General features: G+C 34.4%; 1 protein-coding gene across 1 annotated transcript; it reads right to left on the bottom strand.

Annotated features, from left to right (window-relative positions):
• Positions 1-14445: 14445 nt before the first annotated feature.
• Positions 14446-20863, bottom strand: LOC133305288 (MND1-interacting protein 1-like). The gene is made up of 3 exons (XM_061505460.1): positions 20723-20863; positions 19519-20516; positions 14446-15216 (listed from the first exon to the last, which is right to left on the bottom strand). Exons 2-3 carry the CDS (start codon positions 20458-20460, stop codon positions 14713-14715), a joined length of 1446 nt encoding a protein of 481 aa, XP_061361444.1. The 5' UTR covers positions 20461-20516; positions 20723-20863; the 3' UTR covers positions 14446-14712.
• Between the last annotated feature and the right edge of the window lie 332 nt (positions 20864-21195).

Raw genomic sequence — 21195 nt, 5'->3', positions numbered from 1 at the left:
GTAAGTGTTGAGCTCTGTCGATGCCTTTGCTATCTTTTTTCTTTTCCTTTTTTTCACTTATAGCTAAATTACATTGTTTTATGAGAATTTTTTTTTTTTTTAAGCAAAAACCGGCAATTTGTGTATAATTTGGTGATCAGAGTTCATGTACATTTTTTTAAAATAAAACCTCATAAAACGCATGAGATCACCAGCAAAGGATTCTAGATCCAGCCAGCCATGCTTTAATCTAGGTTTTGTCCACCACCTTCCATTTTCCATATTATCCATTCGTCCAGGTTTCATGTTTTATTTGTCCTTTTGCACCTACATTTTTTTCTTTTCGGAGCAGCTATATATTTATTGGATGAGTCTATACCCAATTTGTTGTTTAGATGCAGTTTTACTTTCAAGCAAAAAGTAGAAAAATCCGCATTTCAAATCCTGCAATTCTGTCTTATTTTAGAGCAAAAGTTCTTTCAATTCTTCATGTTATATGTTGACCTACAGATAAATACTTGACTTTTTTTCCCAACTAAAGCACCATTAATAAATACTTCTAGAAAATAATAATCTGCAAGTACTCCTAGATATCCGTTTGTCTGGAAGAAAAATATGTCAGATATTCATTTAATTCATAAAATGTGCTTCCATCAATAGAAATCAGAGGCCTCCAAGGAAGCTCTAAGTTGTCCTGCATATTAACAAAGAATATGAGAATTTTAATAGTAATGATGAGCATTTTTTACTGATATATGTTTAAGCATAGTTTTATGATTATGAATACAGCAGTGCAGCATTGTTGGTGTGGTGTGTTAGCTCACTTAATAATTTTCTGAATGTTGATACGGCTCTGGTTTGTGAGTGTGAGTTTACAGAGGAAAGAACGGAGGAAGATGAAGGAAAAAGTATATGTATTCTGTATTGACGTGTAAGAATTATACGGGGGCTTAGCCCATATGAGGGAGATGTCCCTTTCACTGAGTAATAGCCTCAGTCAACAGTATATGTATCAAGAACTGCCCACCTACATTAGGAGGTCTAACCGCCTTTGGCAGGCACTTTCCTCCTACAATATACCTTCCGTACACGTAATTCCTACCGTATCAAATGCTAACTTACTAATGTTTGGCTTCTGACACTGCTAACATTGATTGAGTCAATTATGAATAAATAATTTTGAGACTTGTGTTGTTATTTGGCATCAACTATACTAGATATGGAAGTAGTGAGATAATAGTGTTTTGTATCCCATGTGCAGTCTTACTAAAGTATTTGGCATCACCTAAGTATTGACGAATTTTCTACTTTATGATTAAATTCAAAAAACAGTCTCTTTGCAAAATTATAAGGCCTTTATAAGGGTAAGGCCTCGTACAAGGATTTTCTCATCCCTGCCCTTGCAATTCCGGTTTTATGGGAAGTTGGTTTCATTTTTATTTTTTATTTTTTTAAGTATTGATAAAGTGTAAAAGCTGTATTGATACTGGCACTGTTTGCTATTTTAGGTTTTTATATTTATATGATCAAACTATGGTGTATTGGTTCTCAAATTAGGATGGATTCATTCTTCTCTACGAATACCAAAAGAACTGGCTGGAACTTTGTACAGATTTTAAATCCAAATTGTCAATGTTTTGTATTTGGGTGTACTTGTAATGAACCTCAAAAGTTAGTTATGTGAACTGTAATTTGATCTCACTGATCTTTAAGGCAGCATCTTTTTCTTCATTTGTTCTCTGAATCACTGTAAACAGCTTTTTGGTTACTTCATATTGTTCAAACTGTGCATTCCTAGATTAGACTTATCAGAACATAGTTTTGAGTGTGGTGTTCTTTGCCTGGGTATTTTCAACTTTATATTTCTATTGGCACCATGGTCTTTCTTTGGATGCATTCTTCCAAACTACTCTGAATCATAGAAACCACCTTGCCATCATATTATGAGATGTATCTCTGCAGTTTGAGTCTAGCTTTGATTTATTAGGAGAGTGTCTATCATTGTTCTTTCTCGTTCTACCACCTTACACGTGTTACTTTGAACCATTCATTCTGTGTAATAACTTATTACAGGTCAAGTGGAAGGAAGAGTTGAACGCCAAAGAGGAAGCCCTAGCACTAGTTGAGGAGGAACGCCGAGCTAAGGAAACTGCTGAGTCTGAAAATAAGAGGAAGCTTGAGGCTTTGTGCGTGAAGATAGAGATAGATTTCCAGCGCCACAAGGATGACCTATCAAGGCTTGAGGAGGAGATTTCGCGCCTTAAAGCATCTGCTCAGTCTGCTGAGTCATCTATGACTAACTCTGAGGATGCAATGCCCCAATGGGAGACAGCAATTGCTAATCTGCTTCAAGACTTAGACATGGAGGATCATTCGGAGAAAGAAGTGAAGAGCAACAGAGAATGCATTATGTGCATGAAAGATAGAGTCTCCATTGTTTTCTTGCCGTGTGCTCACCAAGTTATGTGTGCTAGTTGCAATGCTGAGCATGGAAGAAAGGGTAAGACTGCTTGCCCTTACTGCCGGGTTCAAATCCAACAGAGAATCCGTGTGTTTGGGATAGGCTCGTAGCCTATTTTAAAGTTATGTTTCAATTGGACCTTGGCAAGTATGCGCCATGAATTTTTGAATAACTTTGCACTTAATCATTGGTGCTTCTTGTCTCTAATATCCATGCATGCTTTTGAGTCGTGAACATTGAGGCGTGAAACATAGTCATGAACTATTGTTATTATGTGGTTACAAATAAAGTCCTGGCATTAGCTTGTCTCTTGGAAGGTATGAACCTTTGTTGGTTGCTGCCGTTGGCTTGGAAACAAACCAACTTTGTTATTTTATTTTGACTAATGACCTTCTTTTCTTTTGATTAATATGTCATTCTATCTATCCAGGGCTTTCTTCTATACCGAAGATCTTTTTCCAAAAAGAAAATAAAATCTATTGGTTTTTGTTTTTAATTTCTTATTGTGAACTAGAGATTTTGCTGATTTATACACTTTTCTTTTGGCATTTGCTGATTTATATATTTACTGTTATAATATGTGCGGTATTTACACTATCATTCAATAATCAAAATTGAATGAAGAAAGATACACAAAACTGCATAGAAGTTACCATTATCAAACAGTTGGAGAGATTTGTGTTCTTGTTAAACTGGCTCGACCTAAATATTCTTAAAATGAAGATTTCAGCTGCGTTGAGTGCCTTCCATTTTTGTTTTTCGTGATGTTTCAATGATATTGAGACTGAACCCAACATAATCCAAAACCAAAACATGAACTAATAATGCCATTTTGATCAGGTTTTCTTAAAAAAGAAAATTGTTCAAAATGTTATATTTAGGGTTTTATGAATATAATATTGTATGACACTTCTTGTGTCATGTCATAGACACGTAAATATTGTGGATCTCATTGTATAGAAAAAAAAATTGGAATGGCTCTCACTTTTTTGAGTATGTAGGAAAAAGAAGTTGTGTCATGTAACATGACAATTCTATTTCCCTATATTTTAATCGGTTTAAACTCATTTGATTCGGACGTGAAAATTCCTAGTTCATGAAGTTAAGTTAACCTAAAATAGAATAGTTTTCACGATTTTTTTCTATTGATAGATATTTATGGCCATTATTATTGTTGGGTGTCCTATAATGGTCATCCTTTTTTATTCTCTTTTATCTTCCATCACCATTAATTTATCGAGATCATCTTTTGTGCACCAGGAGCAAGTGCTCCTTCCATTAGGAATGAGACACTTGGACAAAAACATAAATTTCCTCCCTTCTTTGGATCCACAAGTTAAAAAATATTCCATTTTGATTAACTCGAACCACTGAATCAAATGGTGGGTCAGAATCATATTAAATATTTCCTGATTTATCAATAAACATGCGATATTGTTTCACATGATTTAATTATATTATAGGTCATGTTAAAGCACGGCTGGCTGGATCTATAATCCTTTGCTAGTGATCAAATAAAAATGCTGAACTCTGTCAGTACCTTTGCTATCTTTTTTCTTTTTTATTTTTTTTCACTTATAGCCAAACGACATCGTTTTATGAGGTTTTTTAAAAAAATAAATAAAAAAATAGTACATGATCCGCCGGTTTCTATAAACCGGCCAGGTCACCAAATTATACACAAACCCATTGGGTCAAACCAGTTTGCACCGATCTATGACTTAAGAAAAAAAGATAAAAATAAAGAAGATAGCAAAGGCATCGACAGAGCTTGACACTTACTTTAGGTCATCAGCAAAGGATTCCAAACCCAGTCATGTCTATGTCAAGATTCTGTCCAGCCATCCATTTGTCCAAGTTTCATGCTTTATTTGTCCTTTCGCCCCTATTTTTTTCCCTTTTTTGTGCAGCTATGTATTTATTGGATGACTCTAGACTCAAATTCTGTTTTTTGTTTTTATTCAATTTTCCTTTCAAGCAAAAGTTGAAAAATTAGTATTATAAATCCTGCAATTTTGTCTTGTTTTAGCGCAAAAGTTCTTTCAATTCTTCATGTTATATGTTATCTTCAAAATGGATATTATGAATAAATGAGATTTAACTTAATCCCAGGAAAGAAAATGCCTTTATGATATTTTAGGAAATAGGATAATAAAGCATAATATGCTGATGTTCTTTTTTTTTGGTAATGTAATATGTACTAAGTTCATTCCTTATAGGCAGTATTTTAAAAACAAACTTGGACAAGTCGGTTCAATTCGAAAACCGGAGAACTGATCATGTAATTGATCCCGTAACATACAAGATTGGTCATGTTCAAGAAGTGGTATGAAGTCTGACCCAACTGGTTTTTGTAAAAACCAATGACTTGACCGGTTCATATAAAATTGGACCGGCCATGCACTCTTTAATTTAAAAAACCTTACAAAAGGACATCGTTTGCTATAAAAGGGAAAAAGCCCATTAAAATGACCCTTACAAAACGACGTCGATTCGATCTCATCGTGCCTTGCGATTTCATGAAAAACCCTTCCAAAATTTTGACACATTTGTTTTTTCAATAATCTGGCTTGAATGGCCTTAAAATGATCCGAAAAATGACCCGATACTTCAATTAAGTCATCTAAGTATTGAAGAGGGAAAGCAAGAAACCCTAAATGAGCCTCCCCTCACTGTTGACTGAGGCTATTACTCAGTGAAAGGGACCTCTCCCTCATATGGGCTAAGCCCTCGTACAATTCTTACATGTCTAAGCCCTCGTACAATTCTTACACGTCAATACAGAATACATATACTTTTTCCTTAATGTTCCTCCATTCTTTCCTCTGTAAACTCACACTCACAAACCAGAGCCGTAACAACATTCAGAAAATTATTAAGTGAGCTAACACCACACCAACAATGTTGAACTGCTGTATTCATAATCATAAAACTATGCTTAAACATATATCAGTAAAAAATGTTCATCATTACTATTAAAATTCTCATATTCTTTGTTTAATATGCAGGACAACTTAGAGCTTCCTTAGAGGCCTCTGATTTGTATTGATGGAAGCACATTTTATGAATTAAATGAATATTTGACATATTTTTCTTCCAGACAAACGGATATCTAGGAGTACTTGCAGATTATTATTTTCTAGAAGTATTTATTAATGGTGCTTTAGTTGGGAAAAAAAGTCAAGTATTTATCTGTAGGTCAACATATAACATGAAGAATTGAAAGAACTTTTGCTCTAAAACAAGACAGAATTGCAGGATTTGAAATGCGGATTTTTCTACTTTTTGCTTGAAAGTAAAACTGCATCTAAACAACAAATTGGTTATAGACTCATCCAATAAATATACAGCTGCTCCGAAAAGAAAAAAACGTAGGTGCAAAAGGACAAATAAAACATGAAACCTGGACGAATGGATAATATGGAAAATGGAAGGTGGTCGAGAACACCTAGATTAAAGCATGGCTGGCTGGATCTAGAATCCTTTGCTGGTGATCTAATGCAAATGTTGAACTCTGTCATTGCCTTTGCAATCATTTTTCTTCTTCTTTTTCACTTATAGACAAACAACGTCATTTTATGAGGTTTTATTTTAAAAAATATAAAAAAAGAGTACATCCGGTTTCTATAAACCGGCCAGATCACCAAATTATACACAAACCCGTTGGGACAAACCGGTTTGCACCGGTCGATGACTTAAAAAAAATTCTCATAAAACAATGTAATTTAGCTATAAGTGAAAAAAAGGAAAAGAAAAAAGATAGCAAAGGCTTCGACAGAGCTCAACACTTACTTTAGGTCATCACAGAAAAGGATTCCAAACCCAGCCACCTAGCCATCCAGCCATGTCTATGTCAAGATTCTGTCCATTTGTCCAAGATTCATGCTTTTTTTGTCCTTTCGCCCCTATTTTTTTCCTTTTTAGTGCAGCTATGTATTATTGGATGACTCTAGACTCAAATTCTATTTTTTATTTTTATTCCATTTTCCTTTCAAGCAAAAAGTTGAAAAATTAGAATTCTAAATCCTGCAATTTTCTCTTGTTTTAGCACAAAAGTTCTTTCAATTCTTCATGTTATATGTTATCTTCAAAATCGATATTATGAATAAATGGGATTTAACTTAATCCCGGGAAAGAAAATGCCTATGATATTTTAGGAAACAGTATAATCAAGCATAATATGCCGATGTTCTTTTTTTTTGTTAATGTAATATGTACTAAGTTCATTCCTTATAGGCAGTATTTTAAAAACAAGCTTGAACAAGCCAATTCAATTCAAAAATCGGAAAACCGATCATGTAACTGGTCCGGTAACATACAAGATTGGTCATGTTCAAGAAGTGGTATGAACAAGTTTGACCCAGTTGGTTTTTGTCAAAAACGGTGACTTGGCCGGTTCATATAAAATTGAAATGGTCATGCACTCTTTAATTAAAAAACCTTAAAAAACGACGTCGTTTTGCTATGGAAGGGAAAAAGCTCATTAAAATGATCCTTATAAAACGACGTCGATTCGATCTCACCGTGCTTTGCGATTTCATGAAAAACCCTACCAATACATTTGTTTTTTCAATAACCTGACTTGAATGGCCTTAAAATGACGCGAAAAATGACCCGATACTTCAATTAAGTCATCTAAGAATTGAAGAGGGAAAGAAAGAAACCCTAAATGAGCCTCCCCTCAGTGTATCGTGCAACACCCAGCATCAAAGCCATCTCATTTGACTGTGGCCGTGCATTCTCTGTTGCATCTCGTCTCCCGTCTATGTTTGCATCTTCATTATGGCGTGTCTCTTCTCTATTCTGGTGCGTTCTCTTCTCTCCCTTCTCTATTTGTATGGTTTTTCATACTACCTTCTATGTTCTGTGGCTTATTCACTCTCCATATTCATTTTGTGACTTGAAAGATTTGAATTTGATAATGATTTGGAATTGTCTTTTATATTAGAACTCTTTTGTTGTCTTTTATATTTGCTATCTTTTATAATTGAAGTTGAGATCAAATGTTTTTAATATGCATAAATATCATTTTCATAATTAAAGTTACGAATATAAGATTTTAACAATCCGTCTCAATCCCACGATTTATAATCTTGCCACCCTTTTCCGATTCTCAGTAAGATCTCGAGTTTGACTACCTTTCTCGCACGAGCCCCCACCCTTCTTCTGTACCCTCACATGTTTGCACGCAGCTTACAAGGCCTATATTTCACATGTAGGTCCTCCTTAGCCTCTATTTTGCATACATGTGCTCCCTCTCCGGCCTTTCTTTTATACACGAGTTCTCCTTTTGTCTCTGATTTTTGAGCACTAATTATGAATGCGTATGCAGTTGTAGCATTTTTTGGAGTAGGTCTGTGGGGGCTATGACAAGTGGGCCTAGGTCCAGCAATGCAAAGGAGTTCATTGCAGTTAGTTGGAAGAGAGAGGTGTAGTTATATGGGGGTGATTTGGGGTGGGTTTTCACGAATTGAGTAAATTGGAGTGGAATTTGGGGAACTCTAGGGTCTGGGTTATTGACCTTAGGAGCATATGGGGGTTTCTTTTGCTTTTGTGTTTCTGTGTCTCAAGGGATAGTTTTCCTTGAGGGAGTCATTTAGAGTTTTTCCGCTAATTGAGTCTTTTATTTCAAGTAGGAGGAGAGTGTTCACCTCTATTGGTTGTGTTTTATTATTTTCCATTATTGAAAGTATCATTTGTTTCTGTGAGCCTGTTGTTTGAGTCTTTGATTGAGTTTTCAGTGTAAGGAGAAAGTCTCCCACTGTTTAGTGTTAATCTGATATATTATTGGGTTCCATCAAGCTCCTTCATGACGCATTCCGCAGTTAACTACTTTGGTGTGAGCACATACACATACTAACAAATATGCACAAACACAGACATCAATGCGGACAACTTAAAGTGTCCTTTATAATTTGAAGTACTGTGTTGTCCCAAACAAAAATGCCAAATATTATTTGACTGTGGTCACAATCAATTATTATTATTATTAATTAATTTTATTATTAGATTGATAATGTTAATATAATGATTATATTTATTTTAATTTTTATACGGTTATAATTTTTCATATTTAATGTGAAAGGATTAAATATGAAAAAATATAAATATATAAAGGTAAAATAAATATAAATACATAAAGATAAAAAAATATAAAATATTGAATATGAAAGATTAAAAATAAATATAAAGTATTAAATACGAAAAATAAATATATAGTTTTCATTTCTCATATTTAATACTTTCACATTAAATATGAAAATGATAACCGTACGAAGATAGAAATAAATATAACCGTTATATTTGATCTAATAAAAAAATTTAATTAATAATAACATTAATAATATTAATAATATGACCACCGTCAAATAACATTTTTCGGCTAAAAGAGCAGCCTATTTAAGAACTGCAGACAGCTAAGACCTAAACCCCAAGCACCAAATGAGCTTTTGAGTGTTAGTACTAAACTCACTGAAAATTAAAGACGAAATCTTTATCAAGTTGCCTCCTTTGTCTTCTCCTTAACAAACATCTCTGTGAGTATTCTCTCTTCGCTTCTCCACCCCTTAATTTTGATCTTCATTTTCCATTTCTAACCTCTCTCTTCTCCACCCTTTTATTCACCTCCTTATAAAAATCAAAAAATCATAGAAAAACACAAAAAAACTATAAAAAATAAAAATGGGTTGCTTGATCAGGAGTGCTTATGGAGGGTATGTTGTTTTTGTTGCAGCAAGGTGAGGCCTTTTTTGAGTAAAGGAGATTGCATGCGGTGTGAGTGATCTTCCAATGAAAATGGATAGCAAAATGGAGATTCCAGTGCGTGGCAATGAATGCCCTGCTTCTGCTACCATTGATGTTGAAGATGGTGGTAATTCAGTTGGTGTTATGGCTCCAGCTCCATATAGGTTAGATGCAGGTTTGGGATTTGGAATTTGGGGGGGGGGGGGGGGGGCTTGGAGATGAATTTACAATTGCAAAGAGATATTGAATTCCCCAAAAGGTTCAATTTTTCTCCTTCAATTTTTTTAACTTAATTTGGTTCCGTATTTTATTAATTTTTTTAGTCAATTTAGTTTTTTAAGTTGAATTTTTTTTTTGTCAATTTAGTTCTTTGATGCCTTAATGAATGAAAGTTCAACGGAGCAAATGAGGCATGTAGGTAGAAGCTTTATGTTTAGTAAATTTTTACATGTAACGAAAAACGAAAGGAAAGACAGCATCCAAGGAAGAATCATTATGTCAGCAATCCGACTGAGAGCAAAGATGCTATTTTTTTTAATTTCTGTACGTGATAACAAAAACGAATGGAAACAATATTTGATAATGTGGCATTGAAATCTTTCGGTAGAGTTATCAGTGATCATTTGCAATGCTTGGTCGAAATCTTTTGGTGGCGCACAAGTTGTTGGTCCAATAGGTTAGACTCGGAAATGGGGTCGTCGGAAGTTTCATTATGGCTTTCACTGACGAAAGCTTTAGCGTTGAGGAACCTTGATAGGTTGGGAAGTGAGGAAGTAGTGAACAAGAGAGGAGGAAAATGAGTGTCAGTCGCGTGGTTGGCACATGTTTCAGAGACTTTGGGGAGATAAGAAGAAGGGTGATGAAGTAGAGGAGAGAAGCAAGGAGTGCACAAGTTTAGAGTCATAGCAGAAAATCATAAAAAGAAGAGAAGGTTCTTAATTAACGACTATGGCGTTGCGCTGATAGCTATTAATATTAGAGTAAATACCCCTTTTGGTCCCTAACAAAAAACACGGTCCCCACTTTAGTCCCTTACAAAAAAATTAGTCAGTTGGTCCTTAACAAATTCAAAGTGGACCCATTTAGTTGAAATCATGGTCCCTCACAATTTCAAAAAAGACCCATATTAGTCCCTCAAAAAGACTAAAATGGGTCCACTTTGAATTTGTTAGGGATCAACTCGCTAATTTTTTTATGTAAGGCACTAAAGTAGGGACCTTGTTTTTTGTTAGGGACCCAAAATGGTATTTACTCTTAATATTATGGTTTTGTTTGAAGAGGGACAAATGAGGAACGAGATGGCAATTAGGTGAAGGAGAAGGTGAAGGAGAAGAGGATGAAAAATAATGGTTAAAACTATATTTTAGCATTTGTTGTAAAAAAAATTACACAATAAAATATTATTTTTTAGATATTTTTTTTAAAAATATGAAATGTTGACATTTTGGTTATTGCAATTTGTTATTTATATAGTTGATGAAATCTGTAAACAAAAAGTAAAGAAATAGATTTGTATTGTATTAGTAAATGTAATTCTGATTCTCAGAATAAAAAAAAAGTATTAACAAATGTAATTATGGAACTCTTCAAAAGCACATAATCAAAAAAAATTGTTTCATCTAAGAATCAGTGCCCGGAGAACATAATGGTTGTCATCCACACCCTCTTTGAAAACAATTTTTTACATTAGCCGTCTAATCTTAAGGAAAAAAATAAAAAACTTATTCAGATATGTATTAACTATTAATTAATTATTTTTGTTAAGAGATATAATATAAAACCATTAATGCTTCATCACTTATAAAACCATTAATGGATGGACCCATTAAGAACTCAATGCCTTAAGGTTTTCGATTGAGATGTGGTGGCGGACCTGCTTGCTACGGTTGGTGTAGCTTAGCCCATTAGTGGTGGTCCCCCGCCACGGGCTCTGCCATGGACCCGCCTGACATACCGACCATGTTATACCTCTGTATTTGTTAAAGGAAAACAAAACGACGGTTAGATATTTCATTATTTTTGTCAAGTCACCTAGACGGCTACTAACATGAGAGCTTTTATAACGCAATGAAATTTAAACAAAAGGACTTTCTGGTGCCTATTCACGTGCATCATAAAATTAGAGTTAAAGATAATAAATATCAAACATATAAAGGAAGCATAAGAAAATGACTAATGAAGCCTAAATTCTTAATGCCTAAAGAAAAGAAAAAGCCGATCAAATAAACTCTGAACACAAGCATATGAAGTATTAAAATAATAAAGGAATTGAGAATGCCTAATGAAGATACATTACTTTCATCATGAAGGTAAAATAAGTTTATATATTAGGCCAAGTTTTTCCTACACTGCTTTCATTTCCAAATAGAAAAAAAAAAAAAAAAAATTTCATTACAAAAATTAGGCCACTTCCAAGATACACTGTTTTCAGTTTTGCATCTAACAACACAAAAAATTGAAGCATTTCACAGGCATTTCATTAAATAGTTTATGAGCAAGAAATAACATCATGAAAGTTTGAAGACAATCCTACATTTCTCACAATAATATTGAGATTTAAACATTGTATCTCACAACAATAATAACAGTACTGAGATTCAAACGATTTGGAAAAAAAGTTTGGAGTTCCTTAACATAAAGAAATGAAAAAGGGTTTACCTTTGTAGACTTTCCCTCTAAAAATCTGAAAAATCCAGGAGAAACATAATAGATTAGGAATGGGGTTGAGTGATATAATCATATTTTGAGTTTCTGAAGCGTTGAGAAATAAATTTTCGGACATGGATTGGAGAGGGAGTGAAATGACCCTCTTACTTAAGTAAAAAAAGGGATTTGAAAACATAATCACTTTGATCGATTTCTTATTTGATTAAGAACTCGTTTCTTTGGGCTTATAGAAAAAATAGTTTTTATCTATTTCTTATTGGGGAAGGATATTGTAACAATCAATTAGTGTTACTATTAATGTTACTACCAATCAATTTTACCGTTAAATCGATTTCGTTGATCCAACAGTTATATTTATTTTTACCTTTGTATAGTTATGATTCCTCATATTTAATACTTTATATTTATTTTCACCTATGTATGGTTATATTTCCCATATTTAATGCTTTTACATTAAATATGCGAAATCATAACCATACAAAGATGTAAATAAATATAATCATTGCATTAACATACTCGATCTAATAGTGAAATTAATTGGTAGTAACACTAATTGGTTGTTATAATATCTAGTGTTTTAAAATCTCACCCCGCCCCCCGGGTTGACCCGAGTCAACTCTGACCCCTTCTCTCTGAGAGTTAGGGTCTCAAGTTGGTCCCTATATGCATATCGACGCCTTCGACCCCAAAACCCGGGCGGGTTTCAGTGACTCCCGAGTCAGAGGGATCAAAAGGGGTCACTGCATGTTTTTTTATTTAAAAAATCCATAAACCGACATCGTTTTATTAAAAAAAATGCTTGCAAACCTAAATCTAATCGTTCTCTTCTCTCCCAGTGACCTAGATGTCTTCAATCTTCACCTCGCTGTCGTGAATCTTCTAGAAAAGATAAAAATTTTACACATTCAAATGAAATTCTTACGGACATTGATGGAAAACAAACACTCATTTTTACTTCTTTTAAATTTTTCTTTATTAGGGACCTTCTCAAAAGAGGCAGAACCGGGTCAGCGTAGTGACTCCATTAGAATATGAGTTTTGTACTTTGGTATCTTGATACTTTAATTAGGTTGTTTAATATTACTTGTGGTTGTAATTGATTAATTATGTTAAGTATACTTTGAATCTTTGATGATTAGTGGTTTGTTTTTTAATATTTTCATATAGGATATATATATTTATATTTTTTTAATATATAAAATCAGGTCAGCGTAGTGACCCCTGACCTCGGCCGGGTCGATGGCCAGTCCAGGTTTTTAAACACTGATAATATCGTACCCCTTTCTTATTTTAGAAGTGTTTTTTATAAAAGTTAAAGCTATTTATATTTTTATAAAAATATTTAGTTTTTGAAAAAAATATTTAATTTTTGACTTCTGCTTTTTTAGAAATTAAAACTTTAACTTCTAAAAAAATGTAAGTTTTTGACTTTTTTTTTGTGATTTCTAATTTTCTTAAAAGCAAACATCCAAACGAACTTAAGATGATAAGTGCTTTTTTTTCTTGAAAAAAAAACAGCTTTTGTAGAAAAAATCCCATCCAAACGGACCCCAACCCTCTTTAAATGGGCTTTTTTTTTTTAGCTAAAAGCTATTTTTTTCAGAAAAAAAATACTTTTACTACAAAAATCCATTTGGATGTCTGTTTAAAAAAAATAGAAATCACAAAAAAGTCAAAAAAAAATTGAAGTTAAAAACTTTAGCTTCTAAAAAACAGAAATCAAAAGTCAAATGTTTTTTTTAATTCAAATATTTTTTTTTAAAAATCTAAATAGCTCTATCTTTTCTAAAAAATACTTTTAAAATAAGTAAGTATAAAAAGCACATTTTTAAGAAGCCCTTACAAACAGGCCTTAAGTGAGTCACTCACTTGAGTAAGGGATTCTTTACTTGATTAAATTACTTACTCAACTAAGTGACCCGAACTATTTAAGTAAGTATCGGTCAATTAATAAAATTAGACATATTGATATATAATTTGGGATAAGGGAAAAGCGATAAATATTTTTAAAAATAGGTACAAAATTATCAATGAACCATGAATTAAAACATAAATATCCAATTAAATTGTTAATGAAAAAGGATTAAATTTTTGAAACACACATCATTCAACAATTGGAAATCCTCATTTTATTGACAACAAATTATGAATTAATAAGTTTAATATTTCTTTTGTTAGTAGAAACAAAATTATATTATGTAATTCAAAATAAGTTATTTAAAAATTTAAAAAAAAGAAGATATTTTGAAGAAGAAAAAATTATGCAGTAAGAAACAAATAAAATTTCAAAATATCCTCTCTTTTTTTTTTTCTCAAAATCTGAAAATAATATCCTTGAAATCTAGCATCGCATCAATAAATTAAAATTATCACCAACTTATGGCTTTTTGACTCTTTTGTCCTTCATTAATTTTTGCCCCTTATTCAAAACTATCTACCAACCTGCCCCTCTTTAATCGATTAAGTTCATAATTTAATAGATTTTTTTTGAAGTACATGGGAATCGAACTGCAACACACACACCCATTAAACACTACACACAAACGGTCAAAAAATGCATAAAATATTGACTCCTGATTTAAAACTATCCACCAACCTGCCCCTCTTAAATCGATTAAACGGCCAAAAAATACATAAAATGTTGACTCCTGATTTAATCGATTAAATCTCCTTCGTAATCGATTAAATCACGGCAGACTCTTTTTAAAATTCCGTGATTTAATCGATTAAGATCCTTATTTAATCGATTAAATCTTGACATATGAGTTTTTTAAAAACCCCCCATTTGGGGGAGGGAGTAATATTGCAACCCTAATCGATTAATCTTACAAAGTCCTATTGAAACAGAACTCTAAAATAAGCTACGAGCCTATCCCAAACACACGGATTCTCTGTTGGATTTGAACCCGGCAGTAAGGACAAGAAGTCTTACCCTTTCTTCCATGCTCAGCACTGCAACTAGCACACATAACTTGGTGAGCACACGGCAAGAAAACAATGGAGACTCTATCTTTCATGCACATAATGCATTCTCTGTTGCTCTTCACTTCTTTCTCCGAATGATCCTCCATGTCATCTAAGTCTTGAAGCAGATTAGCAATTGCTGTCTCCCACTGGGGCATTGCATCCTCAGAGTTAGTCATCGATGATGACTCGGCAGACTGAGCAGATGCTTTAAGGCGCGAAATCTCCTCCTCAAGTCTTGATAGATCATCCTTGTGGCGCTGGAAATCTATCTCTATCTTCACGCGCAAAGCCTCAAGCTTCCTCTTATTTTCAGACTCAGCAGTTTCCTTAGCTTGGCGTTCCTCCTCAACTAGTGCTAGGGCTTCCTCTTTGGCCTTCAACTCTTCCTTCCACTTGACCTGTAATAAGTTATTACACAGAATGAATGGTTCAAAGTAACACGTGTAAGGTGGTAGAACGAGAAAGAAAACAATGATAGACACTGTCCTAATGAATCAAAGCTAGACTCAAACTGCAGAGATACATCTCATAATATGATGGCAAGGTGGTTTCTATGATCCAGAGTAGTTTGGAAGAATGCATCCAAAGAAAGACCATGGTGCCAATAGGAATATAAAGTTGAAAATACCCACACTCAAAACTATGTTCTGATAAGTCTAATGTAGGAATGCACAGTTTGAACCATATGAAGTAACCAAAAAGCTGTTTACAGTGATTCAGAGAACAAATGAAGAAAAAGATGCTGCCTTAAAGATCAGTGAGATCAAATTACAGTTCACATAACTAACTTTTGAGGTTCATTACAAGTACATCCAAACACAAAACATTGACAATTTGGATTTAAAATCTGTACAAAGTTCCAGCCGGTTTTTTTGGTATTCGTAGAGAAGAATGAATCCATCCTAATTTGAACCAATATACCATAGAGAAACCTAAAATAGCAAACAGTGCCAGTATCAATACAGCTTTTACACTTTATCAATACTTCAAAAAATAAAAAATAAAAATGAAACCAACTGCCCATAAAACCGGAATTGCAAGGGTAGGGATGAGAAAATGCTCGTATGAGGCCTTACTCTTACAATTTTGCAAAGAGACTGTTTTTTGAATTCAATCATAAAGTAGAAAATTCATCAATACTTAGGTGATGCCAAATACTTTACTAAGACTGCACATGGGATACAAAACACTATTATCTCACTACTTCCATATCTAGTATAGTTGATGCCAAATAACAGCACAAGGCTCAAAATTATTTATTCATAATTGGCTCAATCAATGGTAGCAGTGTCAGAAGCCAAACATTAGTAAGTTAGAGCATTTGATACGGTAGGAATCAAGTGTGGAGGGAATCCTGGGGTACGGAAGGTATATTGTAGGAGGAAAGTTCTTGATACATATTCTGTTGACTGAGGCTATTACTCAGTGAAAGGGACCTCTCCCTCATATGGGCTAAGCCCTCGTACAATTCTTACACATCAATACAGAATACATATACTTTTTCCTTCATCTTCCTCCATTCTTTCCTCTGTAAACTCACACTCACAAACCAGAGCCGTATCAACATTCAGAAAATTATTAAGTGAGCTAGATTAAAGCATGGCTGGCTGGATCTAGAATCCTTTGCTGGTGATCTAATGCAAATGCTGAACTCTGTCATTGCCTTTGCAATCCTTTTTCTTCTTCTTTTTCACTTATAGCCAAACGATGTCGTTTTATGAGGTTTTATTTTAAAAAATATAAAAAAGAGTACATGAACCGTCCGATTTCTATAAACCGGCCAGGTCACCAAATTATACACAAACCCGTTGGGTCAAACCGGTTTGCACCGGTCGATGACTTAAAAAAAAAATTCTCATAAAACAATGTAATTTAGCTATAAGTGAAAAAAAGGAAAAGAAAAAAGATAGCAAAGGCATCGCCAGAGCTCAACACTTACTTTAGGTCATCACAGCAAAGGATTCCAAACCCAGCCATCCAACCATGTCTATGTCAAGATTCTGTCCAGCCGTCCATTTGTTCAACATTCATGCTTTTTTTGTCCTTTCGCCCCTATTTTTTTCCTTTTTAGTGCAGCTATGTATTTATTGGATGACTCTAGACTCAATTTCTGTTTTTTGTTTTTATTCAATTTTCCTTTCAAGCAAAAAGTTGATAACTTAGCATTCTAAATCCTGCAATTTTCTCTTGTTTTAGCACAAAAGTTCTTTCAATTCTTCATGTCATATGTTATCTTCAAAATCGATATTATGAATAAATGGGTTTAAACTTAATCCCGGGAAAGAAAATGCCTCTATGATATTTTAGGAAACAGTATAATAAAGCATAATATGCTGATGTTCCATTTTTTGGTAATGTAATATGTACGTTCATTCCTTATAGGCAGTATTTAAAAACAAGCTTGGACAAGCCGATTCAATTCGAAAACTGGAAAACCGATCATGTAACTGGTCCGGTAACATACAAGATTGGTCATGTTCAAGAAGTGGTATGAACAAGTTTGACCCAGCTGGTTTTTGTAAAAAACAATGACTTGACCGGTTCATATAAAATTGGATGGGTCATGCACTCTTTAATTAAAAAAACCTTATAAAAAGACGTTGTTTTGCTATGGAAGGGAAAAAGCCCATTAAAATGACCCTTATAAAACGGCGTCGATTCGATCTCACTGTGCCTTGCGATTTCATGAAAAACCCTTCCAAAATTTTGACACATTCGTTTTTTCAATAACCCGACTTGAATGGCCTTAAAATGACCCGATACTTCAATTAAGTCATCTAAGTATTGAAAAGGGAAAGAAAGAAACCCTAAATGAGCCTCCCCTCAATGTATCGTGCAACACCCAGCATCAAAGCCTTACCCTTCGGCCGCGGCCGCGCATTCTCTATTGCATCTCGTCTCCCGTCTATGTTTGCATCTTCAATGTGGTGTGTCTCCTCTCTATTCTGGTGCGTTCTCTTCTCTCCCTTCTCTATTTGTATGGTTTTTCATACTACCTTCTATGTTTTGTGGGTTATTCACTCTCCATATTCATTTTGTGACTTGAATGATTTGAATTTGATAATGATTTGGAATTGTCTTTTATATTAGAACTCTTTTGTTGTCTTTTATATTTGTTATCTTTTATAATTGAAGTTGAGATCAAATGTTATTTAATATGCATAAATATCATTTTGATAATTAAAGTTACGAACATAAGATTTTAACGATCCGTCTCGATCCCACGATTTATAATCTTGCAACCCTTTTCCAATTCTCGGTAAGATCTCGAGTTTGACTACCCTTCTTGCACGAGCCCCCCACCCTCCTTCTGTACCCTCACATGTTTGCAAGCAGATTACAGGTCCTATATTTCACATGTAGATCCTCCTCAGCCTCTATTTTGCATACATGTGCTCCCTCTCTAGCCTTTGTTTTATACACAAGTTCTCCTTTCTTCTCTGAATTTTGAGCACTAATTATGAATGTGTATGCAGTTGTAGCATTTTTTGGAGTAGGTCTGTTGGGGCTATGACAAGTGGGCCTAGGTCCAGCAATGCAAAGGAGTCCATTGCAGTTAGTTGGAAGAGAGAGGGGTAGTTATATGGGGGTGATTTGGGGTGGGTTTTCACGAATTGAGTAAATTGGAGTGGAATTTGGGGAACTCTAGGGTCTTGGTTATTGACCTTATGAGCATATGTGGGTTTCTTTTGCATTTGTGTTTATGTGTCTCAAGGGATAGTTTTCCTTGAGGGAGTCATTTAGAGTTTTTCCGCTAATTGAGTCTTTTATTTCAAGTAGGAGGAGAGTGTTCACCTCTATTAGTTGTCTTTTATTATTTTCTATTATTGAAAGTATCATTTGTTTCTGTGAGCCTGTTGTTTGAGTCTTTGACTGAGTTTTCTGTGTAAGAAGAAAGTCTCCCACTGTTTAGTGTTAATCTGATATATTATTGGGTTCCATCAAGCTCCTTCATGACACATTCCGCAGTTAACTACTTTGGTGTGAGCACATACACATACTAACAAATATGCACAAACACGGACATCAATGCGGACAACTTAGAGTGTCCCTTATAATTTGAAGTACTGTGTTGTGCTAAACAAAAATGCTAAATATGTGTCCAACACAATCACGACTCCTTTTTTGAACTCTCCAATTCTCCATGCTTCATATATGCACGATAAACTGATACAGATGCAATATGTATGAAATTCAAGAAAGAGAAGGGAAAAATACAACATTTTGAAGTTAGATATGCATTCGATTACTCGGGTAAAAAATAACCAAAGTTTTTTATGCAGAAACTATCAATTTCAACGTGACGATGGTTACGGAGCACCACAACAGTCTAGGCCATATTGATGTCTGATTTTGAAACATGTTACTCTTGTTTGGGTAAGACCATGAGGTGACTCCACCCCATTTGGGTATTATCAGCTTGGCCCTGACCAGAAGGTGCTTCCAATAGGTTTCAAGCCCCTTCCCTACAGGTAAAGTCCACCCACAATGAGCACAATTTGCAATTTTGCAAACTGAGACACACCTTGAGGCTGAAACATGTTACTTTTATTCTGACATGAGAAATGCATGTCCCAATCAATAACCTCACTCTATGCAAACAGAGACAAATGTCGCAAAACCATATTTTCTTTAGAGTTTGGTGGTCAATGTGTGACAGTCACAATGCATAAATAAATAATAGGGAGTGAATAGCAAACCTCAGCTTCTTCTCGAGACTGCTTAATCTGAGCCAATTCTTCTTGTGTCTTCAATACCTTTTCTCTTTCATCAGAAATCTCCTGCTCTAGTTTAGCTTTCTGCTTTTCCCATGCTTTAAGTTTCTTTAAGAATTTTTTCTCCCTTTTCTCAACTTCTTTACAAGCATCCACTGACTCTGATGCACTTAATTTGGAAGCCTCAATCTCTGCTTTGATTTCTGCATTCTCTAACTCTATTCTTCTCACGTTTGCATTTGCACGGTCTGCTTGACCACTAGCCCTTCTTAAGGCATCCTCCATCTCTGAGAGTCTCTTCATGGTTGAGTCATCAAGAGTTGGTTTCCCTCTCTTCAATTTCAGAGTCTCCTCTCTTTCCATCCTTAACATTTTGAGCTCAGTCAGATCACTGCTTAGCTTTCTTGCTGCTCCTATTACTGACTTATGAGCCCAATCTTTTTGCTCTTCGATATATTTCTCAAGATCCTTAATCTGAAGAATTATTTTGATTATCTTATCATCCCTCTCATTATCTTCCACAAGCTTCATACCCTCATCAAGATTTAAATTGCTAAATTTACTCAGCGCTGATCTCAAATCAGCTTTGTCATCAAGATTCTGAGAATCTCCAGACTGCTCAACAAACTGTGTCTGCAAATTTTTGAATTTTTCCTTAAAACCAGCAGCAAACACAGCAACATTTCTCTTCAATGAGGATTTCATTGAAGGAGAAAGATTGAACCTTTTGGGGAATTCAATATCTCTTTGCAACTGCAAATTCATCTCCAAGCCTCCCCCGTTTTCAAATCCCAAACCTGCATCTAACCTACATGGAGCTGGAGCCATAACACCAACTGAATTGCCATCATCCTCAACCTCAATCGTAGCAGAAGCAGGGCACTCATTGCCAGGGACAGGAATCTCCATTTTGCTATCCATTTCCATATGAAGATCACTCAAACCACATGCAATCACCTTTACTCAAAAAAGGCCTCACCTTGCTGCAACAAACACAACATACCCTCCGTAAGTACTCCTGATCAAGCAACCCATTTTCATTTTTTATATTTTTTTTTTTGTGTTTTTCTATGATTTTGTTGATTTTTATGAGGAGATGAATAAAGGGGCGGAGAAGAGAGAGGTTAGAAATGGAAAATGAAGATCAAAATTCAAACTTGACGGAAGGAAGCGAAGATAGAATACTCACAGCGAGGTTTATTCAGAGAGAAGACAAAGGAGGCAGCTTGATAAAGTTTTCGTCTTCGTTTTCTATCAGCTTGATAGAATACTCACACTCAAAAGCTCATTCGGTGCCTGGGTTTAGGAGCGAAGTTATTGTGCCTGGAGTTCAGACCACAAAATGGTTGGTAGGACTGAAGTGGAGAGAAAGAAAGATAAAGTTGAGGAGAGATAAAAAAAATAAAAAAATTCAGGTATCAAATTTTAAATGAAAAAATTATGGTGGTCCTATACCACGTTAAAAAATTTCGGGGTTTAGGTTTTAACTGTGTGCAATTCTTAAATAGCCTGCTCTTTAGTAGAAAAATGTTATTTGACGATGGTCACAATCAATTATTATTATTATTAATTAATTTTATTATTAGGTTGATAATGTTAATATAACGATTAAATTTATTTTAATTTTTATATGGTTATAATTTTTCATATTTAATATGAAAA

The sequence above is a fragment of the Gastrolobium bilobum genome, unplaced genomic scaffold (assembly GCF_033153095.1).
Source record: "Gastrolobium bilobum isolate Gb01-03AN ecotype WA unplaced genomic scaffold, APGP_CSIRO_Gbil_v1 utg688, whole genome shotgun sequence".
Lineage (NCBI taxonomy): Eukaryota > Viridiplantae > Streptophyta > Magnoliopsida > Fabales > Fabaceae > Gastrolobium > Gastrolobium bilobum.
The sequence above is the reverse complement of the archived record's forward strand: the minus strand, read 5'-3'. Positions and strand labels throughout refer to the sequence as shown.

Coding starts and splice junctions, on each gene's coding strand:
- LOC133305288 (XM_061505460.1), bottom strand. CDS start 20,460: ATGGAAATGGATAGCAAAATGGAGATTCCTGTCCCTGGCAATGAGTGC. Junction 15,217..19,518: donor AGTCTCGAGAAGAAGCTGAG/GTTTGCTATTCA, acceptor AACTTATTACAG/GTCAAGTGGAAGGAAGAGTT.